The 22,732-nt window shown below is 38.2% G+C and overlaps 1 protein-coding gene and 1 long non-coding RNA gene across 6 annotated transcripts in view; one reads left to right on the top strand and one right to left on the bottom strand.

Annotated features, from left to right (window-relative positions):
- The window catches only part of LOC112463748, a 256,241-nt gene that overhangs the window by 53,438 nt on the left and 180,071 nt on the right, over positions 1–22,732 (bottom strand). The gene's annotated exons all lie outside the window — the stretch shown is intronic.
- Positions 5,955–22,732, top strand: part of LOC112463747 (collagen alpha-1(XVIII) chain-like) — a 208,973-nt gene continuing 192,195 nt past the window's right edge. For all 5 annotated transcript variants that reach the window (XM_025030287.1, XM_025030286.1, XM_025030285.1 and 2 more), the window contains exon 1: positions 5,955–7,511. In XM_025030287.1, coding sequence (XP_024886055.1) covers positions 7,501–7,511 — 11 coding nt within the window. In that variant the 5' untranslated portion in view covers positions 5,955–7,500. The remainder of the gene's footprint in view (positions 7,512–22,732) is intronic.

Here is a 22,732-nt window from a genome sequence, read left to right as displayed (position 1 = left end):
CGCATACAAGGTTCCAAGAGATAAGAGTGCTTCTAGTATAGGCGCTTCGCATATCACATTGAATATTACCGACTACTATTCTTTTAACATTATTAATTATTTGTCAAAAAAATCAAACTTTGAAAAAGTTTGTTTTCAAATTTATTTTATATATATATTTTAGCAGTACATAGAGATGTACTTAAACAATAAATATGTCAAACAGTTTTTATAAGTTGTACGAGGCGAAAGTTTCCCTTTATCGTTTCAAGACTAAAAGAGTTCAATAATTAAAGCTAAACTAATATCCGTTATCGAGAGAATATTAATGAATACTTGCAATGATAAGTTTATGTTCGACTGTAATCCGGATTGCTTATTTTATTTATTTTTTCGAAAATTGTAGAGAATGTTGTAATTGTCTTTTTCTTAGGGTATAATTAAAAAGTAACACAAATAAAGGAGTAAGTATTCCTTGAATTAATAGATTTTCATATGAAACTATTTTTTATAATTAAATGATTATAATTACACACGATTTGCTTTCCACAATTAAGAGACACGTATTAAGGAATATAATATTTTAACAAAGTATCAAGAGAAACTGTCTACACTAAGAGTATATAGAATGTTACTTGAATTAAGAGTTACTTTGAAAGCAAAAATAAATGAGTTAAATAATTTAAATCATATAAAATAGTTCATATTTTCAATGAAATGATAATTAATGTTAGATACTATATCAGTATTATTATTATTAATCAACACATACATATAATATTCTATAATCTATGGAATATTCTGTCGTATCGTTTACTGTTTAAATCAGATTTAATCCTAAAGCATAATATGTAATCCTATTATCATTATCCTATATTCAGATATAATAATAATATATGTATATCTAATACATATTTATTGTATGATATAAGCTGCATGTAAGAATATTATAAAATTTGTAAAAGGAATCAGCAAAAAATAACTCGAGCCTACTTAAGTATTTAATTTTCCAGATGAAAATACGCGAGGCGCGCATAATCGATCCTCACGCAGGCGAGATCTGCTGCTGTTCTTTAATCCATCCTGATCTCGAGCGTACTGAGACGACGTTGTAAATGTAGTTCGTGAAATTAGTTCGTGACTTCGTGTAAGGATTAAACAGCACGCCGACGTCATCCAGCACCAATCAGAGAGTTTGACTCGACGGGGCACGATTAAACCGGGTTAATAAGTTGCCTAAGTGCAAATCTCTCCAAACGGCCGAGCGAGCGTGCGTTGTTCGGCTGGAAACTTCTTCCTCGCGAAAGTTTACCCCTGTAACGATCTTGTCCGCTCAACTAATAAATGGACTTCGACCATTCGCGGCCGAGTCTACTAATGGAAGTAACCACTCGTGTAATCAAATAACTCCTCTTCTTTTTCCGTCTTAAATGCAACTAAGCAGTGTTCTATCAGTGCCTTCTAATCGCGGAAAATATATACGTGCGCCAAGATTTTATTTCTACGAGAGTTACGACGGGAACGTCAGAAACAGTTATACGACGCGATACGATAATTAAGGATTCATTACTAGGCATTCACTTACTAAATCAAGATTACGCGTTCATCACACAAGAACTGAAGGCTTAGTCTATAATTTTATACTTAAACTAGACATCATCAATCATTATCACATATTTCGAATATGATCATTAATTTTCCTTGCATCATCAGAAAGATGTAAAATTCCGTGGGAATGGAGAAAGTTCCACAAACCTGAAATTCATGGGAGACCAACGAGACAGCGACTATTATAATATTATAATTTTTAATAAAATAAATAAAATTATAAAATTGATATTTTTTATGAGCTACATATTTTTTTCAGGCATTTTCAAGGCTTCGCAATTCTGTCTTGAGCTGAAAGTAAATACGGACGATTATAAACAGAAACATTTTGTCAATTAACACGCTACGAGGATTATATTGGACGTCGACTTTGCCATTTCAGTTTTTTAATCATCTTGCAAAAAGATTTAACATTCTCGCGTTTATAAGAATGTCGTCGCGTGACACTTACTCGATCGACGCCGTTCAAAGTGACAGCGTAATAATTTCCCGACACGCCGGCGAAGGGTTAATCTCACTTGCATCTCGGATCCAAACAAATTGCTCCGACCTCCCGCCGGTCCTCTCTCACCCCGGTACCCGCTGCCTTTCCCGCATTTTCAGAGATTCTTGGCGCGCACCTGCGCACGACACTTTGTCCCACGTCGTTACTCAGCGCGGTCGCCACCCCGCGACTAACAAATGTTGCGACGCCTCCCGCGCGCTAAAATCTCCCGTTAAATTACCACGGATGGACGTGAATGCGGGAATGGCTTCGTCGCTGGCTTGCCACTTTACAATTTCAATTAACAGCTCGACGATATATCCTTTTTACACGCTCAAGTCGCCGCGGCGTTTTTCTCACGACCGCGACGAAGAGGTCCTCGCTCGCTCGCGGTCTTAAATACCGGCAAAATTTACGCCACGACGGCACCGCAACGTTACCGCTGTAGCGGATCCGCCGATCGCGAATTACTTTGCAGCATGTCCGGTGCTAAAACGAGTTCGTGAATACCATCAATAACGGCTAGCGCAATATAACGCGCCGAGTCGCGTGGATCAGGCGTCAAATTAATTCCCCGCACTCGCTATATGGGCGCGCGATTGGTTTTTCGGGAATTGCGCGAACGGGCAATTGCTGGGGATACCGCTGGAGATACTTCGAGCCTGCTATATAGAATCCGTAAATCCTCGAATGGCTATCAACATCTGGCTTTTATTGTGCTTCGATTGCGTTATTGTTGATTCCCAAACGACGAACACCTCTATATTAATCGCTTGATGTATTTTTATGTGACAACCATCGAGACTATAAAAAAAATATTGTTTGAATTTTATGGGAAAAAAAAACAAATAATCCGTTCGTATAAAAATTGTGATTTTATATTGAGTTATATGCAGCTATCTGCATATTATTTTGAATACTTCGTTTAAGTTTAGAAATATTCTTTTGTACATGTTAGCGTATCTATCATATTAATCAATCTTAATTATATGACGACAGGATATAAGATAACAGGACACGAGCAACTGCGCGTCGGTCTCCTTTTAAAGTATCAACGTCAGAAGCATCTTTTGAAGAAAAACTGGTTTCGGTCGGCCCGATTAAACGGTGATTTACCTCTGATCATTTTGTTATCGCGTTAACCAGCAAGGCATGTCGGCGCAAGAACGGCATAGATGCGGGGAAGCACTTTCTACTGGGCATGCAGATGGAGCAATGAGATAAAAAAAAATCGAATATCAACGTGCGTTAATGCGTTCGCGCTCCATACCCGGCATTCACTTAGTCTTTTTCGTGATGATTATCATAATAATCTCCGGTAATCGAATCTCAAGCAGCTGTGCGTCTATCTTCACGGCACAAGCTGATAGATAGAAGCTCGCGAAGCTCTTAAACGTTAAGAGTCCTTTCTCACAGAGAAAAGATGTGCATTTGTCGCGCATTCTAAGATATTCTCTGAGAACGCGCGTCATATTACAAAATCATAACCTTCCATTTATCGATTCTTCGGTCTGTTTTGAAATCAGTTTCTTAATGTCGATATGATTAAACCTTTTAACTTTTTATCGTTCCTTGATTTTTTCGAAATACTTGAAGAGCATATTTTCTCTCTTGCGATGCAGCATCGTCCGCGCGTTTCAGATGCAAAGTTTTTTAAATTATAAGAAAAATTTCCTAAGAAACGCGACAACAATATGCATACCTAAAAAAAAATACGAAGAAGTATGTTTGTTTAGAGAAATAAAGTTTCTCGCGAACGTTTCGACAAGACATAATGCGATTGTGAAATGCTCCGTAGATGATCCTAAAATAGCCAATCTCGTTACATCACAGATTGCATGGGCGAAGGAGGTCGTGAACCATGTTGCAGCGACGCAAATGTCACGGTTCATTGTACGGATATAAGAATGAATGGACGATCGGATGAATGAAGGAGGGTCAGCTGAACGAAGGCACGTTCCGTTATGGACTTGTGATTATTATGTAAAAATGTTGGGCTATATAGACATGAATATACACTCGTTAGTTATCAACACGTGATATATTCTTTCGCTTTAGACGCGCATGTACGTCTTCTATATGTCAATGAATTGAACGACAATGATCAATTTACTATCCTACCAGCGAATCGATTGAATGCAATAATTAATTAATATTTGACTAATATCTAAACCATAAAAATTATATATTTTTTTACCATAAAAATAAGCGTATAATTTAACGATCAAATAATTTATCTTTAATTTGTCATTTTCCTTAAATATAGAGCAATTTAACTAATAACGATAATAATTAAATTTCAACGTGCAACGAGTTATTTTAATGCTAATATACATTTAATCAAAAGCTGATAAGAAATAAACATGAGATTCGAGACATTAATTTCATTCAAAAATATATAAAAATATTATCGACCTAGTACTATTATTATGAAGTTTGTGTCGAAATAATTATTAATAATCATATATGCAGTTATTTAATAAAATAATTATTACAATTATTAGAACTATTAAAAGCAAAAAATAAAATTATTAAAAAAATTGTATTATAAATATTTCTTTCAATAATTTCACGATCATGAGACACGACTAGATTTAATGTTTAATATTATTTTGAATAAATATGTCGCAAATACGCATATATTCGTTTTATTTATAGTGTCATTTACAATTTAAAATCTTGTAGTAATTGCTATATAGTAATGTTCTATTAGATTCTACTCTAATCTCAATTTTAATTGACATGCTTTATGCGATATTGACTCAGAGAATAGGATACATCTTCAGAAGTGATTCACATTAAGATCTGCTTTATGAACATGACCCGGATCTTAGATCGTATTACGGACCACGCGAATGTAATTTGGATGATAAATCCTTGACATTGCGACGGATCAGATGGTACATCCTCCAAATTGATGCGGGCAGTATCAGCGCGCTACGTTGACGTATGCACCTTCCTCATCGTCAAAGTTCGCGTAGATATGATTAATGCATTCGGACATTGTGTTATTTCATCTTACATATTTATTACATACCTACATTTCATTATGTTGCTGTATCGTGAAATGTAACGTATGCTAATACAACGCGCATTCGTTAAAATAAAGGATGATCAGAGATCATCATTTCTCGCTTTAAAACTCTAAGGCTGCGTTCGGGGAGCGCGCTATTAGCGCTATTGCATCATTCTGTCTTTATCGCTCATCAGATGTAAAACAAGGATAGAATAAGCAAATAGCGCTAATAGCGCGCTCTCCGAATCCAGCCTAAATATTGCGGCAATTAGTTCTACATCATTAAACCACTCGGATATAATTGAAAAGCGAGATATCGCAATTCACTTCTCTGCTTGCGCACTGTGAAATTTGCCTAGCGAGAATTTCTTTATGTGCAATATAATCTCTCGTAATTTTTTCCTCCCGTTATTTCCACCAAGCAAACATTGACCTTTCGAAATCGTCGAGCAATATTCCAGCACCGATTTCCATCTTTCTCAAACGCAATCCCGATTATTATACCGTTGGTTTATTCTCGCTCATTTCAAACTACACCTATTCCTATCCCTGAAATTTGCATTCGGTACCACTGAGCAGTTATTCGACCCTCTGCGCGAAATAAGCACTCGTCGCGAATATGCAGTAAGACAATCTTGAATTGCATTCGCCTACATATGTGCATGTAGAATAGGGATGCCTATGTACTTATTTCAAGGACTGGTTACATCAAGTTTCGATGCTGACGGCGACGTTTTTCAAGAGGATTCACGGCGGTAAAGCCGGTTGGCTGCCGGGCCGTGAGATGGCGACGCACTGACCGGCGCCGGGCGTCGTACCGGCGGCAGTCTCGGGGACGACGCCGTCGCCGCCACGTGGGGAGCGAATTTGAATCAGCCGCCACCGGTCCCGGCCTGTTGTTCCATTGTGTCGGCGCGATCGTTCGCACCGGTGCTCACTTGCGGTTCCTCTCGCGCGACTATTTCGAGAGTCCGAGGTGAGAACGGCTGGAAAGACCGAAGAAGGCAGAGAGAACACGGAGGAAAGATATTTGACGACTAAAAAAAAGAAGAGAGATAAAAAAGAAACAGAAAGAGGGACACTGACGCCAATTTGAAACGATCCCGAGTGGATTGCAAGAGGACTTCGCGCCGGAGGCGAAAGGAAACGCGCGGGAGATAAGCAGAAAACGTTTTCTCAACGATTCAGAGACCGAGAAGCATCTCGGATCATCCTTGGTATGTAATGAAATACCGGCGACAAGTGTCGTGATTGACGATAATTGCCGAGCCCGAGAGCAGGTATCACTCGCGGAGTCGGGGAGATCGTTGTTCTCCATCACTAAAGTATCGACACGCCCCCCTCGAGGGAAAAGAAAGGATCGTCACGAGAGAAACCGCCGGTGAACGGAGAGGATTGGAGAAACAGCCAGTCATCTATAACGAAACGCACCGGTACGAGTTTGTGATTGTCAACGTGACTGTCAACGCGGCGTCATTGTACATCACCGCCACGTGACACTCCGGCTGTCATCGAGTAACAGTTTCCTCTTGCGCCACGTGACGGCATCGATGATCTGGGACAGCCAGCGACTGCCTGGACGTAATCGTCGCGCGGGTGAGTCGTGAGCGCGATCACAGAGAGAGACATCGCGGGAAACGCGAGCGTCAGCTCTTCGTCTCCGATGAAATCAGCGACGTAATCTAGTGTCACGCCGATACGTGCTCCGAGCGGTGACTAGCGTCGTGACGTGCACCACGAGGCGTCGAAGCGGCGGCACAACGACGACGAGGACGACGAGGACGTCGAGGAGAGCAGCGGAGGCGGCAGAGGAGAAGTGCAGCCGGCGGCAGGAGAGGGAGAAAAATCAAGAAGGAAGTAGCAAGTGTCACGAAGGGACCCTTGTCAGTGAGTGGTGGACCGTGGTGCGGATCGTGGGGGCATCGTGCGCGTGCGACAAGGATCTTGACCGGGAAAGAGAGAAAGAGAGAGAGAGAAAGAGAGAGAGTGTGTGTGTGTGTGAGAGAGCAAGAGACGCAGGAAACGACAGGGGGGTGGCCGGCAAGCACGCGCAGCGAGACCTCCGCGCTCGATACGGGCACGCGCGCGAATTCGACACGATCGCCACTTCCGATCGTGCCGGCCGGCTTGGTACGGAAGAGGGCTGTGACCTTGCGACCCGACCTTGGAAATTGGCGCCACCGTCGATCGCGTTATTTCGTCGCGGCTTGCGTTTCGCCGGTAATTCGTGAACAAAATTAATTCGACCGCGGCGGGACGCGCGAGTGTGAAGAGGAGAAGAAGAATACATTTGATTGGTCTCTGCGGTCGCTGATCTCGGCGAGGTTTTCGCCCGGTTTCTTCGATTTCCGGAGACGAGGAAGGACCGCTCGCGATCGTACTACGACCTGTAACGCCGATGGAATGACTCAATATGCCGCCTAGGTGAGTAAAAAACGTACGAACGAACGAACGAACGGGTTTCACACCAAGTATCCAGTCAAGAGTGATAATTGACGGGAGATGAATTAAAGGGTAAACGAGAGGTGAACGAGAGCCACAGGTAGGCTACGCTCGGAGGCCGAGTGGAAACGCCACTTTAGTGATCTCCAGTCTCAAGCCTTTGACGCTCCGTGACTCGTGGGATCTCTTATTGGAATTGAAAGAGTTGATCAACGTCGAGTAAAATTTCTACACGATTGTGGTCGAAGGGGGCACTAAATCGGTTGTAAACTTAGCGAAAATTTGTCCAATCGATTCGAGTGTTTGAAAATAATTAAAATAAAGTGAGAGAAATGAGAATGACACAAAATGCACACGCGGACAGTTGGTTGTATAATTTTGTCAGTCATTATAAACGTAATTTGAAAAATACTAATTTTCATATATCTGCAATCTCACTGCATGTCACATTTAATTAATAACACGTATTTTTTTTTATTTCTTATGAGATTCTCATTCAAGACTAGACTATCATGATTTCTTCACGATTGTATTTTCATCGCTAAGTTCGTGCTCGCGTTTTGAAAAGACAATGCCGCATTTGTCATATATCTATGGACATAGTTACAAAACGGACTTTACTGCGCTTTTATTGCCCTGTAATCCGCTCGCTGTACACCTGCGCTCGCAGTGTATTCACGCGTGCGACAAGCGTGCGGAGAAGTGTCGCGTTTCAAATCCTCTCCGATCGTGAGCGTACACTGAGAGAGAGATGAGCAAATCCTCTTTCACCGTGTCGGCAGCACAAAGTTGCATAGAGATCGTTGCGTAGAACCTGTTACACTCAACGTATAATCCTTAATTCGACGATTTATTACTCCCGAGAGTGCCGCGAGAACCGAATTTATTTCCCGGATTCCTCGGTTAAACCACCCTTCTCTCCTCTTGCAAAAATTTACATACATAAATTGTACATTGTTATTCTACTACTCACTTGAATATATCAAGTGCATGCGATAATTATAAATATCCAGCATTTACTATCTTTATATCAGTCAATCTTAGCTATAGTTTTAAACCCTCCTTCCTCTTCCGTCTTGCAAAAATTTATAAATTATACATTGTTATTCTACCTCTTATAAATGTATTACATAATTATATATTATAAGCTTGATTGCATATTTACTATTTTTATAGGTATCAGTCAATCTTAATTAGAGTTTTAAATACTAAAAAAGAACCAGATATTATAAGCTTATTACATAAATTGAAAAATAGACACGATTTACTCGATTTACTGCACACGAGAAATAACTTGGTAAGGTATTTCTGTGCTGCATACCGCGAGAACGCGTAAATCCGCTTAAGATCGCTTGGGAATAAGATCCAAGGCGCGTCTTCGCGCTGCCGAGGAAGTCATTCACGTGTAATAATTAGGCGTAGGTATTTTCACGGGGTCTTAGTAGGCGTAAGGGATGTCGCCTGCGTGTCGTCTACCCCGACGTGTTCCAAATACAACCATTATTTACGATCGCAACGAATGCAGCTGCGCCAGCGACAGATACCTTCGGGAGGCGGGACGACAAACCGCTCGACATCGTCATTGTCACCCGTAAAATTTCGCGCTACGCGCGATCCCGGGCTTCTCATTCGATGCGGCAGTAAATTCCTGAACGTCCGGCGGGCGCGCGCCGGAAAATATTTCGCGAAATATTGTATGTTTTGCCAAGAACATGAGCGCGGTAGAAATTTGCCTTTTGGCATACGTATAACGTAATTTAAAGTTTTAATGGGATCGTACGTCTCATAACTGCATGGCACTGCGCGTGTGGTGGTCTGAAAACGTACCACCGTAATTACGTAATTTCAACGTTGTAATAACGAACTTGTATAATTTTATAATTTTGCTGCGAAGCATCGCGGATTATTCCGACAGGAATCTTACCTAAGGTATTCGGTTACATGGCGCGTTGTAATGTCATCGTTAATTTTACGAACATTTCATTTCACGTAAAATTTGGTGATTAATGAATAATGACAATGTCTCTGGACACTCTTGAGTGACCGTCACGTCGTTGCTAGTCGTGACAGGCTAGATAATCCCGCCGGCTCCAGCCAGCGGTTTGCGGACGACCGGTATAATTCAGCGAAACGCTCTTCTCGATGTGCGCGGTCTAGCTGTTCCTCGATGAAAAAAAAGACAAGAGTCGCTGCCATGTTAATCCGCGCCGAGTGCATTTACGAGCGAGCGCATTGTGATAGTGTCGCATTCAGCGCATACGCCACTGTAGTGCGCGCTTTAACACATAAAACCAACCGCCACACGTAGGACGCGCGTCCAGTAAACGACACGTGGGAATTTCACGTTGCTCAATTTCGTTGTTATTCGATGCCGAAATAGTACGAAATTTTCATCCGTATTACTGTCGCAGCTCCAGGAATCTCCGACAAAATTGTAAAATTGTACACGACGAAATCAGATGATGAAACGGTATATCTGCGTGTTTGCACAAAATTCTCCGAACATATAATTAATTAAAAGTTGAAAGTTTCCCTGGAGATTGAATATTCGGATTATAACGGTATATGTTCTCTTATCAAGCGAAATGCTATATGTTTATCTGCAAATTACTAATTAATATCATAAATCTTTAATAACAACCGTATTTCATTTTCCCATCAGGCCAAATGTTAAAATCCTAATACCATATTTATACTCGGCAACTTCAGAAATTCTTTCACACGATATTTGTTAACAGTGATAGATATATTTCATCTTTGTACGTTACGGGCGCAAAAGTGTCATAGACACCGAAGAAATTAAATACATTTGTGTGCAAGGAAAGTTTGCTCGACCGTTCTCCAGACGTCCATAAATCTCTTTCTCAGAATTCACATCTTAACGAGAATAGCTTCCGATGAAATACGGATCACGGGACAAGGTCTGCCGGTACTACGGAAATAGCGTCATTTCTCGTCATCCAAGATTGGAATTACCTTGAAAGCCGGGCGATATCCGCTCGCGAGCACGAAAGTAGAAATTAATATTTGCTACGGCTATTGTATTCATCCCGCTCCGCGTTTCTCCCCGCCGCTGCTTCATGTGATAAGCAACAAATTACTTTTCCTTGACGACGCAAATCCGCAAGGCCGAGGAAGAAAGACGCGAGGCGAAATAAATGTCGGGTGCGCGGTGAAATAAACGTGATGCGAGGTCAAAAGGCAAGGTATGTCTGCCTGCGCTGCAGAAAATATCGCTTTCGTCGTAACGTCGATACGTGGAGAACCACTTTACGGCGAACGTTACGCCACAAGGAAACACATCCATCTCTTCGACTTTAATAATCTTACAACATTTATAGTGTTATTATAGTGTAATTGTAACTTTCACAGTATTATTATGTAATATTTTGTGAATGTAATATTTTGAATATAAGACTACAAAGTAAAAGAAAAATATATTTTTTTACATTACTATTTGTAGGTTTATCGATTGCAGAGATATTTCTTGAAAGAAGTTAGTATTCTCGCAGATTTAGATGTACGATCGCGAAATATTTTTGACAGCACAAGATATATATTTGTTCAAAGATCTTGTATTAGACACGATAAAAAATGTAGGGTTCTTCCAAAAAATCAATTCGCTCTCGATATGCGAGTAGACAAATTCACACAGCCGAATGGCTGTTACAAGGAGATTCAAGTATCGTTCGCAAAAGCCAAGGATTGATCCTGCACCGTAAGAAACGTCGCCGATTGCCTTACCGAGAAACGAGTCTCGCGGCAAAGATTTGTTACTAATGGAATTGCGCCCGTGCATGAGGCTCTCTACGTGGGAGTTTAGATAAGCAATTCAGATGCAAGGGCACCAGGTCTTGACTCTGGCGGAGCGTGTGTACATGCTGCTACTATCATAAATTGTGAAAAATAATGTCCCTCGTATAATTCGCTGGTCGGGTGACACCGAGGAATCCCCTTTCTCATTAAGCCCCGCTATTTCGCAGGAGACAAGGAACTTTTGCGCGGATTAATTCCGCGATCTGTTGCCTGTTGTTTTTCAGGACACTCGTGCGAGAGTGCTTTCTATTGTTACAAACGTCGATCGTATTTCATTGTTTCGTATTTCTTCTACAGTTAATAATTGCATCGTTATTAATTCGCTTTCTTTGCGAAAATGGTATCTAGAGCAAAGGTATTGGCGTGAAAAAACGCGACATCGGGCTTGATGGGCTAACGAATTGCGGTCCTTGGCGAGCAAAATAAACTCGGGATTTATAGAAAATATTGTTATTGCTCGCCGTAACTCTGGCTCCCGTGAGTTTAGTTTTTATTTGAATGCGATGATTAATGATATCGAAGTAAGAATAATGACGTTGTCACCTGTTCTTTGGACGAAATAAATGTTAGATGCCGTCAGATTTTTGCCATTCAGGGCAGGTGCATATTTATTACAATGCAAACTGACGGTAAAGAAAACACGCTTGCAATCAATTATTAAATAATGAAATGTTATTAAAAATTGATAAATATTCTCATAAAAATATAGGAAAAATTAAGGGAAAATACGTAAAATCATATATTTTATAAATTCCTTAAAATTTGATAGAGAATTCTGAAATATAAATTATTTTCTATATTTTTAGTTGCATATTTTTTAAATGTAACTTTTAAGAATTTTAAACCTACGTGTTTCGTCTCTGCGACGTAAATCCACGGAAAGGAAACAAAATCGCTTTTAATAAGAATAAATTTGTTTGTGTTTGCATTAGAGAATAATTTATTCGTAATTACAAGTGTTTTCGCGAAACACGGTAATTTCGTTGCCGCGCAATGTATCGATATTTCGAGTGCGTGTCGTGACAGTTGTTATTTCTGACATTATTTGCCGTGTTTCAGGCACGCCAACGAGATTGAAAATGCGGTCGGAATTTGCGGCTTGCTTGCGCTTTGCAACGGACGTCACACATTTTAAAGGGAATTTATCGTAGTTTAATTTCGCGTGTGAAAGCGCGGCGACGAAGGACGACGCCAAAATGAGAATGAATCTTTAAAAGTATCATTGGGCACGCGGGGAGAGAATTTACTCCGACTGCTTTTGTAAAATTGCCACCGTCACAAGTAAATTCCCGCGTTTTACAGACGAGTGGCTCTCCGCGCGTTTTTTGGTTGCGTTTTGGTTGCGAGCATATAATCTATTTACCACAACTTTTAACTTCTTTAAACTGCAGAGAATGCCGCGGAATACTATTAACGTATTTCGCGCAAAGCTAAAAGTTTACGTAACAAAGAGCGAATTCGTAGCTTATTTTCCTAGGAAAAGCGTAATTTGTGTGACTTGATTATGAAGCCGTGCGACATTAAATATTAAATGATTTCTGCAATAACAAACATTTATTAATATAAACCGGACATAAATTTCTTATTAATTTGCCAATTAATATTGACAAGTTAATTAAATTTTGTTGCTCGACAAAAAATAATTTTAATAACTTAATCATTTTAATGAACTACGCAGTGTTATTGTATAATCAAACAAATCGCAGATTCGTATCCGAGTTGTTTAGACTCAAAGCATCCAGCTATTTTGTCGAGAATAGGTTTTCTTGTATAAGCAGAAAGAAAAGTAATACGAAGCTGATAGGGGGACAAGTAATTATTGTAGGATCACTAAACTTCAGCGCAAGATTCTCTCTTCTAGTAGTTACCTTTAGCAATACAGATTACAAGATAATGAGACCGTATACGTGTCTAATTGGAAAATATTGCCGTACGTGGAAAGTTTCGTTTAACGCGCGGCGGGCGTTAACAAGAAAGTTTTACGCCACGTTGCTTTCTCTGGAAAACAAGCTGCAAGAACTTTGCGGCACGTGAGACACATCACGAGAGCTTCCGCGGTTTTTTAAACATTGCACTGATACGCGGGAAAATATTTACGTGTCAAATGTTTCGAATATTAACGGAGTTCTTTTCGATGAATATGGAAAACCAATATGGAATAGAGATTTGATCGATTTCTCGTTCACGATATATAACAAAGAAAGCATCGCGCACGCATGTGCAAGAATGGGACGCGCAAAGATATAGTCTTTGTAAATTTTACTTAATATGACTATCTGAATACGTGCTTCCGCGGCCGTATAGCCGACCGCTACATTGTGATCCACGATTTCCGTGATGTGGATAAGGATCGAATTTATGGTCATCCTTTGAGGGATAATACTACCTTGAGTGACTTGTTTCATTGCCGAGACAATAGGGCAAGACATATCGTCTCGGTGGGGCATAAATCTGGTTTATCGCGGTACTCGATCGTGGGCCACTGTGGTGCGCGAAGTTTGATGTGAATTTCGATACGGAAGAGCTAACTGGAGTTCCAAGGTGTTCTCAAAATTTACAACTCGCATTTGTCGAATAAGTCCTTATCATTTTCACTACGATTAGATGCTCCTTAGATCATTACTTGTAAGAGACTTTTATATTAAACTAATTTTTTTGTAATATATACATATATATACCAGCATTAAATAAAAATTTTTATATTAATATAAAAAATAAGTCGTGTTGTGAAGATATTAATCTCCCTTTTTAATATCTTTTACATTCTAATATTATATAACTTTCACATACGAAATCGTTTCCGCTCTCACCCGATCATCGCGTTGTTAATTTTGAATGATATAGATAGAAGTATGGCGGAACGAGAGGTTCCTTCCATTAGTTTCGCGCTTTTGTTCCTCTTTCATTCGAGCGTCGGATTCACATTTGAAAATTATATAGAGAATTTCGGAGGCAAAGAATTTGTATGTATTATAGCTATATCACACCGCAATGTAATTGCCTCACGTATTCTCTCTGGAGAACCTGAATATGGCAGAGGATACAGAGAGAGCCTCGAGTTTTAGCTACTTGGCAGCCTTCCACCGCACATTGTGTGACATGTTTCTCTGCGGGTCTCCGAAATCGGAGGCAAGAATCCCGATTGACGTAACATATCTCGTAACGTCAATCACTATTTCTGACAATGCGGTTGTAAGAATTTTATAGTGGTTATAAAATAGCCCGAATATAAAAATAAATCCGCGCGTCAAAAATAATTCCTGATGTTTGATAAAATTAAGATAATAAACTTAACATTTAAATATAATGTAAAATGTAAAGTTGACGTTAAAGATTTAAATGTAATATAAAAATTCAAATTTTTGATTTTTTTCATTTTTTTTCCAGAATCTACGATTTATGAAGCAGAAAATAATTACAAAAATAAATAGATAAGAGAGATGTGTATTATAAATTTAAAAAATTATTTATATGATCGAAAAATCTTTGAAGAACTCGAAATATACGTTGAGATAAATGAGATGTTGCAATCTTTCTTCGTTCGTTTTTTAAAAATGCCTATATCATAAAAAACCAAGTTTACGTGACTGGTTTTAAGATAATATTAGACTTTACAAGAATAAATAAATGTTATTTCCTTCGATAAGAGAAATAATCCGACGTCGCGTTTAAATTCCAATACCCCAGCGAATTTCGAAGAGATAACGCGAGAGAGATTTCGTAGGACGATCGAGTAGGACGGAGAATTATCGAAATTAAACCAGTTTGCGTTTCACTTGTTGGAAACATTATTATGCGCGTATTAATCAGTGCCTCGTCTCCCTTCAATTATCATACTCGCCACCTAACGCTCACCAGTGCAAATACCATCGACGAAAGGTCGTCCGATAACAGCGAACCTCCTCATGAAAGCTTATGTGCGATAATGGCAAGGCACTGTTCCACATATATGTTATGCGGGATTCCGCGTATATGCATCTCGATGCGAGCAACGCGTCGATCGAACACATAATATACGTATCGAACTCGACCGTCTCATTTTGATAATCTACTCCGACATGATAAAAATAAAATATAAACGAAGCCATTACATATGTCAATTACTTAACCAGTGTACGCTAATGCCTTCGATAACTGACCGAAATATCTATCGAGCTCGAGGAAATCTCTCCGAACCTTATTTCAAAAATGTCTCTTGACCTGTTTCGAATTTTTCGTGTACAAAGGCAAAAAAACAACAATCTAAAATTAACTGTATAATTTTAGAATTTCAATCGGCATGTATGTGAAACAGGAGCATCGCTGCTGCATCTGGCATACTTGGAGCAAGACATAATTAGCATCTGAGCTTTGCTGATCAAACTGATTTCAAGAAGCCACCTAATTATTTTTTCGGACTAATCAATCTTATTAAGAACGATAACACTCGATTGAGGTCGATCGTTTCCGCTGCTCGAGATACAAACGCCAAGAGACCGTGAATATTTATAGCAAAATATTCAGCGAAATTGGGTTAACGCATGTTAAGGAAGATGACAGATTAGCATAATGAGCTATTGATACGCAACGCGCGAGCTGATTTTTCTGAAATCCAATCGGAGTGCGAAAGCACGTTTACTCGCCGCCGCCGCCGCCGCCGCCGCCGGAGCCTCCTCTCTTCGCGGCCGGCATGCGGGGCGCGTTCGCGCGTCGTGGTATCGCCGGAGGCACGCGGGTCCTAAACGTCAGTTTATAGATAGCGACGTGCCACAGGCGGCTTAAGAGACCGCGTCTCTGCAATCGTCGCTGAATTATTGCCCTTGCCGGACCGGGCCGCGAACCGCACGTAGATAATGTTCCCCGCCTTCCTTAAGTCGCTCGCGGCGACGAGACGGAAAGGTTCCCGCCGCCGATAAATCGCTCAGAACGACGGGGATCAAAAGGAAAATTAAATGTAATCGTTAGATGCAAAAATTGCGTTTATTTTAGAGGATATTGATTATGCAATTGAATTATAAGAGCTTTAATCAAATTGCGTTTCCTCCGTTTTATTATGATTAATATTAAAATTATAAGTCATGGAAAAATTAGAAAGGTCTTATAAAAATATAAAAGACAGAGCATATTTTTATATCTATATTATTGTTCTTTATAAATTTCTTGTATGTCTTAAACATACATTGCATGTCGATTTTACGCTAGACTGACTAGCATTGCTATTCATGCGTGTAATTGTAGCGCTAATAAAAATGTATCTGACACAATTGAAAGATTTATTTTTAGCGACGGGTTCTGTTTGTGTGCTTAATAAACGTGTAAATGCACTTGATTATAAAGACAATCATTGTCTTATTAATTTCTAAATAGTATACGAAAAATGACGATTGGCATTTCCTTATATATATAGAAAATTTATAACGGCCATTTTTAAAACTTTACAAAAATGATTATGAAATGTTATTCATTTGAAAAATATTCATTAAAATAGCCATCGAGTAATATTAATTATTCATTATCTTTATCGTCGTATTGGTGTAAATGTATTATGACTGCGTTAATTATCAGCATCAACCTTTTTTGTTAAGAAAATAAGATTGCACATTATCAGTCTCGTGCTTGCAATATTTTTTTAAATGTCTGTAATTATCAATTTATATTTTCCCATGTGTCTACAGTGTATAAAACATCAACACGTATCCGTAAATAGATAAAAGAAACTAAATGTTATTTTTCTCTTTCGCATTACAAAACTTGTGTTAAAAATATAATGATACAATAATTATCGCTAAACGATTAAAGATGACATGAGCGTTTCTGATTCTCGCAACTTCGCGTTTGCGCTTTATTTCCCCTGATAAGAGAGTATCAGTACTTGTGCGTGACATCACCGAAAGTACCGCAAAAAGAAGAAACTCCTTATAGGAAAAAGTGGAATAAATCTCAATGCGGACGGAAAGTGGCCGTAAAAGAAAGAGCAGAAGAGAACCGCGGAGCGATAGCGTCGAGATGATAATCGCGGTCGCTCGTTTGAATAATATATGACGTGGTATATATATTTATAAGCGCGTAAATTTTTCATCCTCTTATCTCGAGATTTGGCAATTTCGAAAGAGACAGGGATTGCAGTTACCAAGTTTTTATAAACCGCGCAATTGTATGAGATTTGCATTTTTAATTTGATGAAACTTTTATTTGACACTGGTACAATTACGATTATTACATAAATATAAAACTTGATGTAGACATGAAAAAACAAAGTTACAGATATAAAATTTAATTACAGAAATTTAAATTTTATTTCAACAATATACCAACATTTTTCCACTAACTGAAAACTTTTTTACGTATAACCACGTTTATCATATGTTATCTAAACTTTTTCTTGATTGCTGTCAATTTGCAGAAAAATATTGTCGTAACAAAGACAATAACATAAATGAATAAAATAATATGATAAAATAATAAGTGTTTATATGACAAAGTGTTTATTGGATGCACAAGCACAAGATTCTCCTCTTTTGCTTGCCTCTAAAGTTAATGCTAAAGTTAACAATAATGATTTCTATAATATGTACACAGAATAGCATAAATGAGTTGAATTAAATTATATAACGTCGAAATTTTGCAACATTCTTAATAATAGCGCGTTGATTACGGAAGAGAGGCTCATACGTGTAACTTTCGCAAACGTTGAAGCAACTTGAGCATCGTTTGCAGAAGCTATCGCTGCTGCAGCAAAAGTGAGCGTCTCTGTAACAACGAGACGATTCACGAAATGAGAATGTGGAGGTTCTATCGCCGACGATAATGACAACGAATGACGACACTCCATTAACCTAGTGGCCCGAGTGGCAATATAAAAGGGAATTAAAAGAAGACCGAGTTCGGTCCAATGGAAGCTTCGGAACACGTGTACCGGGTGGCGGTGGAATAATTAAGCTAGACGACGACAACGACGACGTCGTCAAGGAGCTCGTTAATGAAGCGATGTGCTGAGGACTTTCGCAAGACGAAATTCTCGAAGGAAACTCGGAAAGAACAGATGATATTGATGCGACGTATATGGAAGAGAGGAAGTGCTGCTAATGAGTTAACCTTGCCTTAGAGCTGTTTGCGAACGTGCGATGAGTAGATTGATTTATAAAGATAGTCAAGTTTCTCCAAATTTGAACATCGAAAATTTGAACGTAGAATTTATGTGGTTCCCTCTTTCCATAATCCAGATTATATATTTTTATATTACCCATAGAATAATATATATTTAATACATAAATTAATTCACAATTATATAATAAAGTATATATTTGAACTTTGTCAAAAATTGAAATATTAAATTTCAAAATATTATCTCTTTGTTTATTGACTTCGTTGACTTCGTAACACGATAAAAATGTATAAGAAACTTTGCACTTGGTTTAAAAATAACTGCAATGAAGTATTGGAATAATTTAGATGCAGAAAAAGTAGGTACAATTTTCAAAATAGATTTATTTCCGACAATGATAAATCGGTTTATATAACTGGTTTATAAACTGCTACGTTACGCGCTTAATGTAAAATATATATAGAGAATTTCCACAAAAGATACATGCAATTCGAAAAATATATGAACTATAATAAGATGCGTGTAGCCATCTTGAGAAATAATTTGAAAATGCTCAGGGACGTTGGGAATTGACGGCATACCAGAAATATTCGTAAAGAAGAAACGTATCTTAATCTCGTTTATAACCCCGGCACTTCTGTTGCGTCAACATAATTTACGATGAAAAATTGCATGGCGCGGAAAAGAAAGCGGCGTATACTAAAATCCGTGTCGATCATTAATTTTCTGAGAAACCGCCATGACGCGTGAATACCACACACAAACTTCATCCGAGAATATATTTATGTCCTATCACCGCATACACTTCATGTAGGGGGTACAGCGATAATGAATCTACAAAAAATATTACAAAGCATAGAGAATTACCTGTGAATTTAGAATGGATCTTAAAGCTTGCGCCCGTGTGTTGTTATATATATATTTTTTTTTTGGTACATCGTGACTAATAATTTTGAGGGAATAATTTCATGAATGCGTGTACATAAGCTCTACGTCGCGGCGTCGCGTCGCCCTGCATGAAAATTCCAGACAAAATAGAAGGCGGCGTTTCTTTGATGTCGTGCATGCTAAAAATATAAGAAGATCTCGATAATAAGGTCTCGATAATAAATCTCGTCTTCGCTCTTACAGAGTCATTATAATTTCGGAGTTCTGCGAATTTGGCCTTCTATTAATTAATCGAAACAAATACAATCAAAGTATGAAAATCAATATATGTATATTATATATTCATGAATACATGATTATATAATACAACGCATATGTCAATCAAGATATAATGAGTACATTTTTTAATTTAACACAGAACAATTGTACGGTTGAAAAATGCACGATAATTGGAAAGATATGCATCAAAGTGATAATTGCAGCCTTTTTATTTCATATGAATTATAAAGAAAGGGAACCATATATAATTTTAACATTTAAATGTCAGTACACATAATATGGGATAATATGTGTGATGTATCCAAGATTAAAAAGATTAGATGATTATTTTTTAGCTTTTTTCTAATTAGAAAACTCCGCTCTTTGTTCATAACAATGATATTAAGCTTTAACGGGGGGATAGAATGGTGCTATTAGGAAATTAACCTAAAACGCACTTAGTATTCCTTCAATATTCAATTAGCCTTCGGGTTTAATACAATGCTTGTCGTTCTGTGAAACTAAAAGCAGAGTGCGTGTAATAATTGTACGATCTCTCTGCCTGGGCTTCTAAACAGGGAAATGGACCATGTACATTACCGCAACAGCCTAATTTTATATACTACAATAATAATAGTAAATTATATATACTACAATAATAATAGTTTGTTTCTAGCGAAATAATTATAAATACCTGCGAGTAAACTTATGTTTGATTAAAAAATAACAGATGTATGATTTCGACGTTCTTTCGCAAAAGAAAAGCATTTCACATAGACCAACACTTCTTTCATCGTCATATACGAATGCAAATTATATCTTTTGACAACACATCGCTATTTAGCACATACAACGCGCGCAAGCGTGAGAGGCAAAAGACGACCGCTGAAAGAGTAATTAGAGGCACCTAGAAGCTTCAAAGAAACGAAGAAAGTGCACTCGCGTTTTATCACAATTTTGCGATTGCACATGCGAAGCCGCGGAATCTCGCGAAATCCCACGAAGCAATTGAATGACGCAGAATAAAGGGACGAATTTATTCTCCCGTTACCGAACGACAAGCGAGTCGAGGAGCGGACCTCGGAGCGTAACCCGCTTCCGCAGGGAATTTCATTCCTGAAACATTCTATTTATTCGTTTCTCCAAACGTGATCTCGAATACGGTTAGCTCTGCTGATGACACTGGCATAGTCCTCATTACATTAACAACTATGATTCCCTTAAGTGAATAGAATGGAAAGGTTGCTTTAATATGTTAGAGTAGGGAAGCTGGAAATCCCAAATGTTAAACGCGACAATTGTAACATTCGTAAAAATTTAACTTAATTGCTGTACACGCCGACAAGAAGGAAAAGATCTTCGACAACAATGCGAAATAACTATTTTTCAAAAAAAAAAAATATCTGCATGTGTTCTGATTCTATGTCTCTGGTATCTCGAAATTTTGATGAAATTGCCGTAATTCAACTTGGAATTTCGCGCGTCTTTTTGGCGACGCGTTACGATGAGAGTCTCGGGGAAAGTAATTAATTCGGGCAAAAGCGAGTTAAAGTCGCCGGTAAAGAGGCAGAAAGGAATACGAGGAAACGCGCTCGTATGTTTGCTTGAAAACATGTATTTTCAAGCTTCGCTCTTTCCCTCCCTCCCTTCCCTTCCCTCTTTCACTCGCTCCGAGAAAGGACGAGGTAAACTGCTAACGCTGTAAACGGGTCTGGACTTCGTTTCTAAGGAAATCCTTTCAGACACGAATAAAATATAAATTGTCAATGGACGTAACGACGTAGACGCTTATAGAGGTGTGCTTCAAAATCATCGCTATTCCTCTCCGCCTCTTTGTCCGATTAGCTATTGATCATCTTTAGCGAAATTTGATTGAAGATCTTCATAACTTTTAAAGATTTTAAAATTTTATTAATTATTATTAAATTAAATTTCTTTTCAGGTATAACTAAAAATCTAGCGGTATTGATTTTATGTAAAAATCTTAAATCGGAAAAAAATTTAAAAATATATCGGCAGTTATATACGGAATTCAGATCAGTTTATATTTAGATTGATTTGTACGAAAATATATATATGTCAATTTATATGTCAATTATATATAATCATATAAAATTAGATTTTTTTCATATCTAATGATATATTTTTATATCTGATTATATTATACCCATTTTTTCAGGAGTTTACTGAATTCTTCTAAAAAGAAAAACAATATTATGTTAATAAATTTATTTTCTATTCTGACTTAGAAAAATTATAAATTATATTACTATCGTTTTCGTGCGTAATCGCTTATTGCGAGCTGAAAATGCCACATATAAAAAGTTGTAAAGATAAATATTGCTTTAATTCTCTCGGACATAATACGGCGACAAAACTTCAATCTTGTTTACGAAGTTCATTTATTAAAGCGAAATTGTAATTCGCAGAATTTGTTTCTGCGGTATAGCGCCGACCACAATCGTCATTAACATTTGATATGCTTATTTCTTCTGAATTTTCTCTTCCAGAAATTGCCTTTGCCAGAAATACACAAATATGATGGAATAAATAACCGTGACGTCTTAGTACGCGAACACCGCGCGCGCTGTTCTAAATGTAACTGCAGCGCGGGTTTCAGTCAATAAACTGATAATACAACTTTATTACGACATCGCCGAGCGACGCATCGTTGTGTTCGCGAAGGAATTGCGACGGGAATTTACCGCGATCGCGGTCATGCGAGCTCGCAGGTGGCCCGTGAAATCGTTTTACACCTCGCGAGACAAATAATTCGAAAGACCTATGATCGTTATAGTAGCAGTATATATAATTTTCAGCCATAATATCATGCGAATCGTGACGAAAATTTGAATAACAATTGAGTCTAGTAGAAAATTATATCTACTTAAAAAGGATTGCGTTAAAAATTTTAACACTTTAAATAATCACGGGAAAGAATTATTTCAATAAAACATATGTATATTGTTACAAAATAAAAATACAGATTGCTCCCATAACTATTCAGTATAGATTGACAAAATAGTATGAGCAAAATGATAAAATTTAAACAAGATTTTAAGTATCGGCGTTACCGGCCCCTCGAGTCCTCTCTAACTGCATCGTGCACTGAATGGTAATGAAACGCTTTTCAAATGAAATTGGCATCGCCAATTCG

Source organism: Temnothorax curvispinosus, unplaced genomic scaffold (assembly GCF_003070985.1).
Source record: "Temnothorax curvispinosus isolate PA1 unplaced genomic scaffold, ASM307098v1 QBEX01013620.1, whole genome shotgun sequence".
Lineage (NCBI taxonomy): Eukaryota > Metazoa > Arthropoda > Insecta > Hymenoptera > Formicidae > Temnothorax > Temnothorax curvispinosus.
The sequence above is the reverse complement of the archived record's forward strand: the minus strand, read 5'-3'. Positions and strand labels throughout refer to the sequence as shown.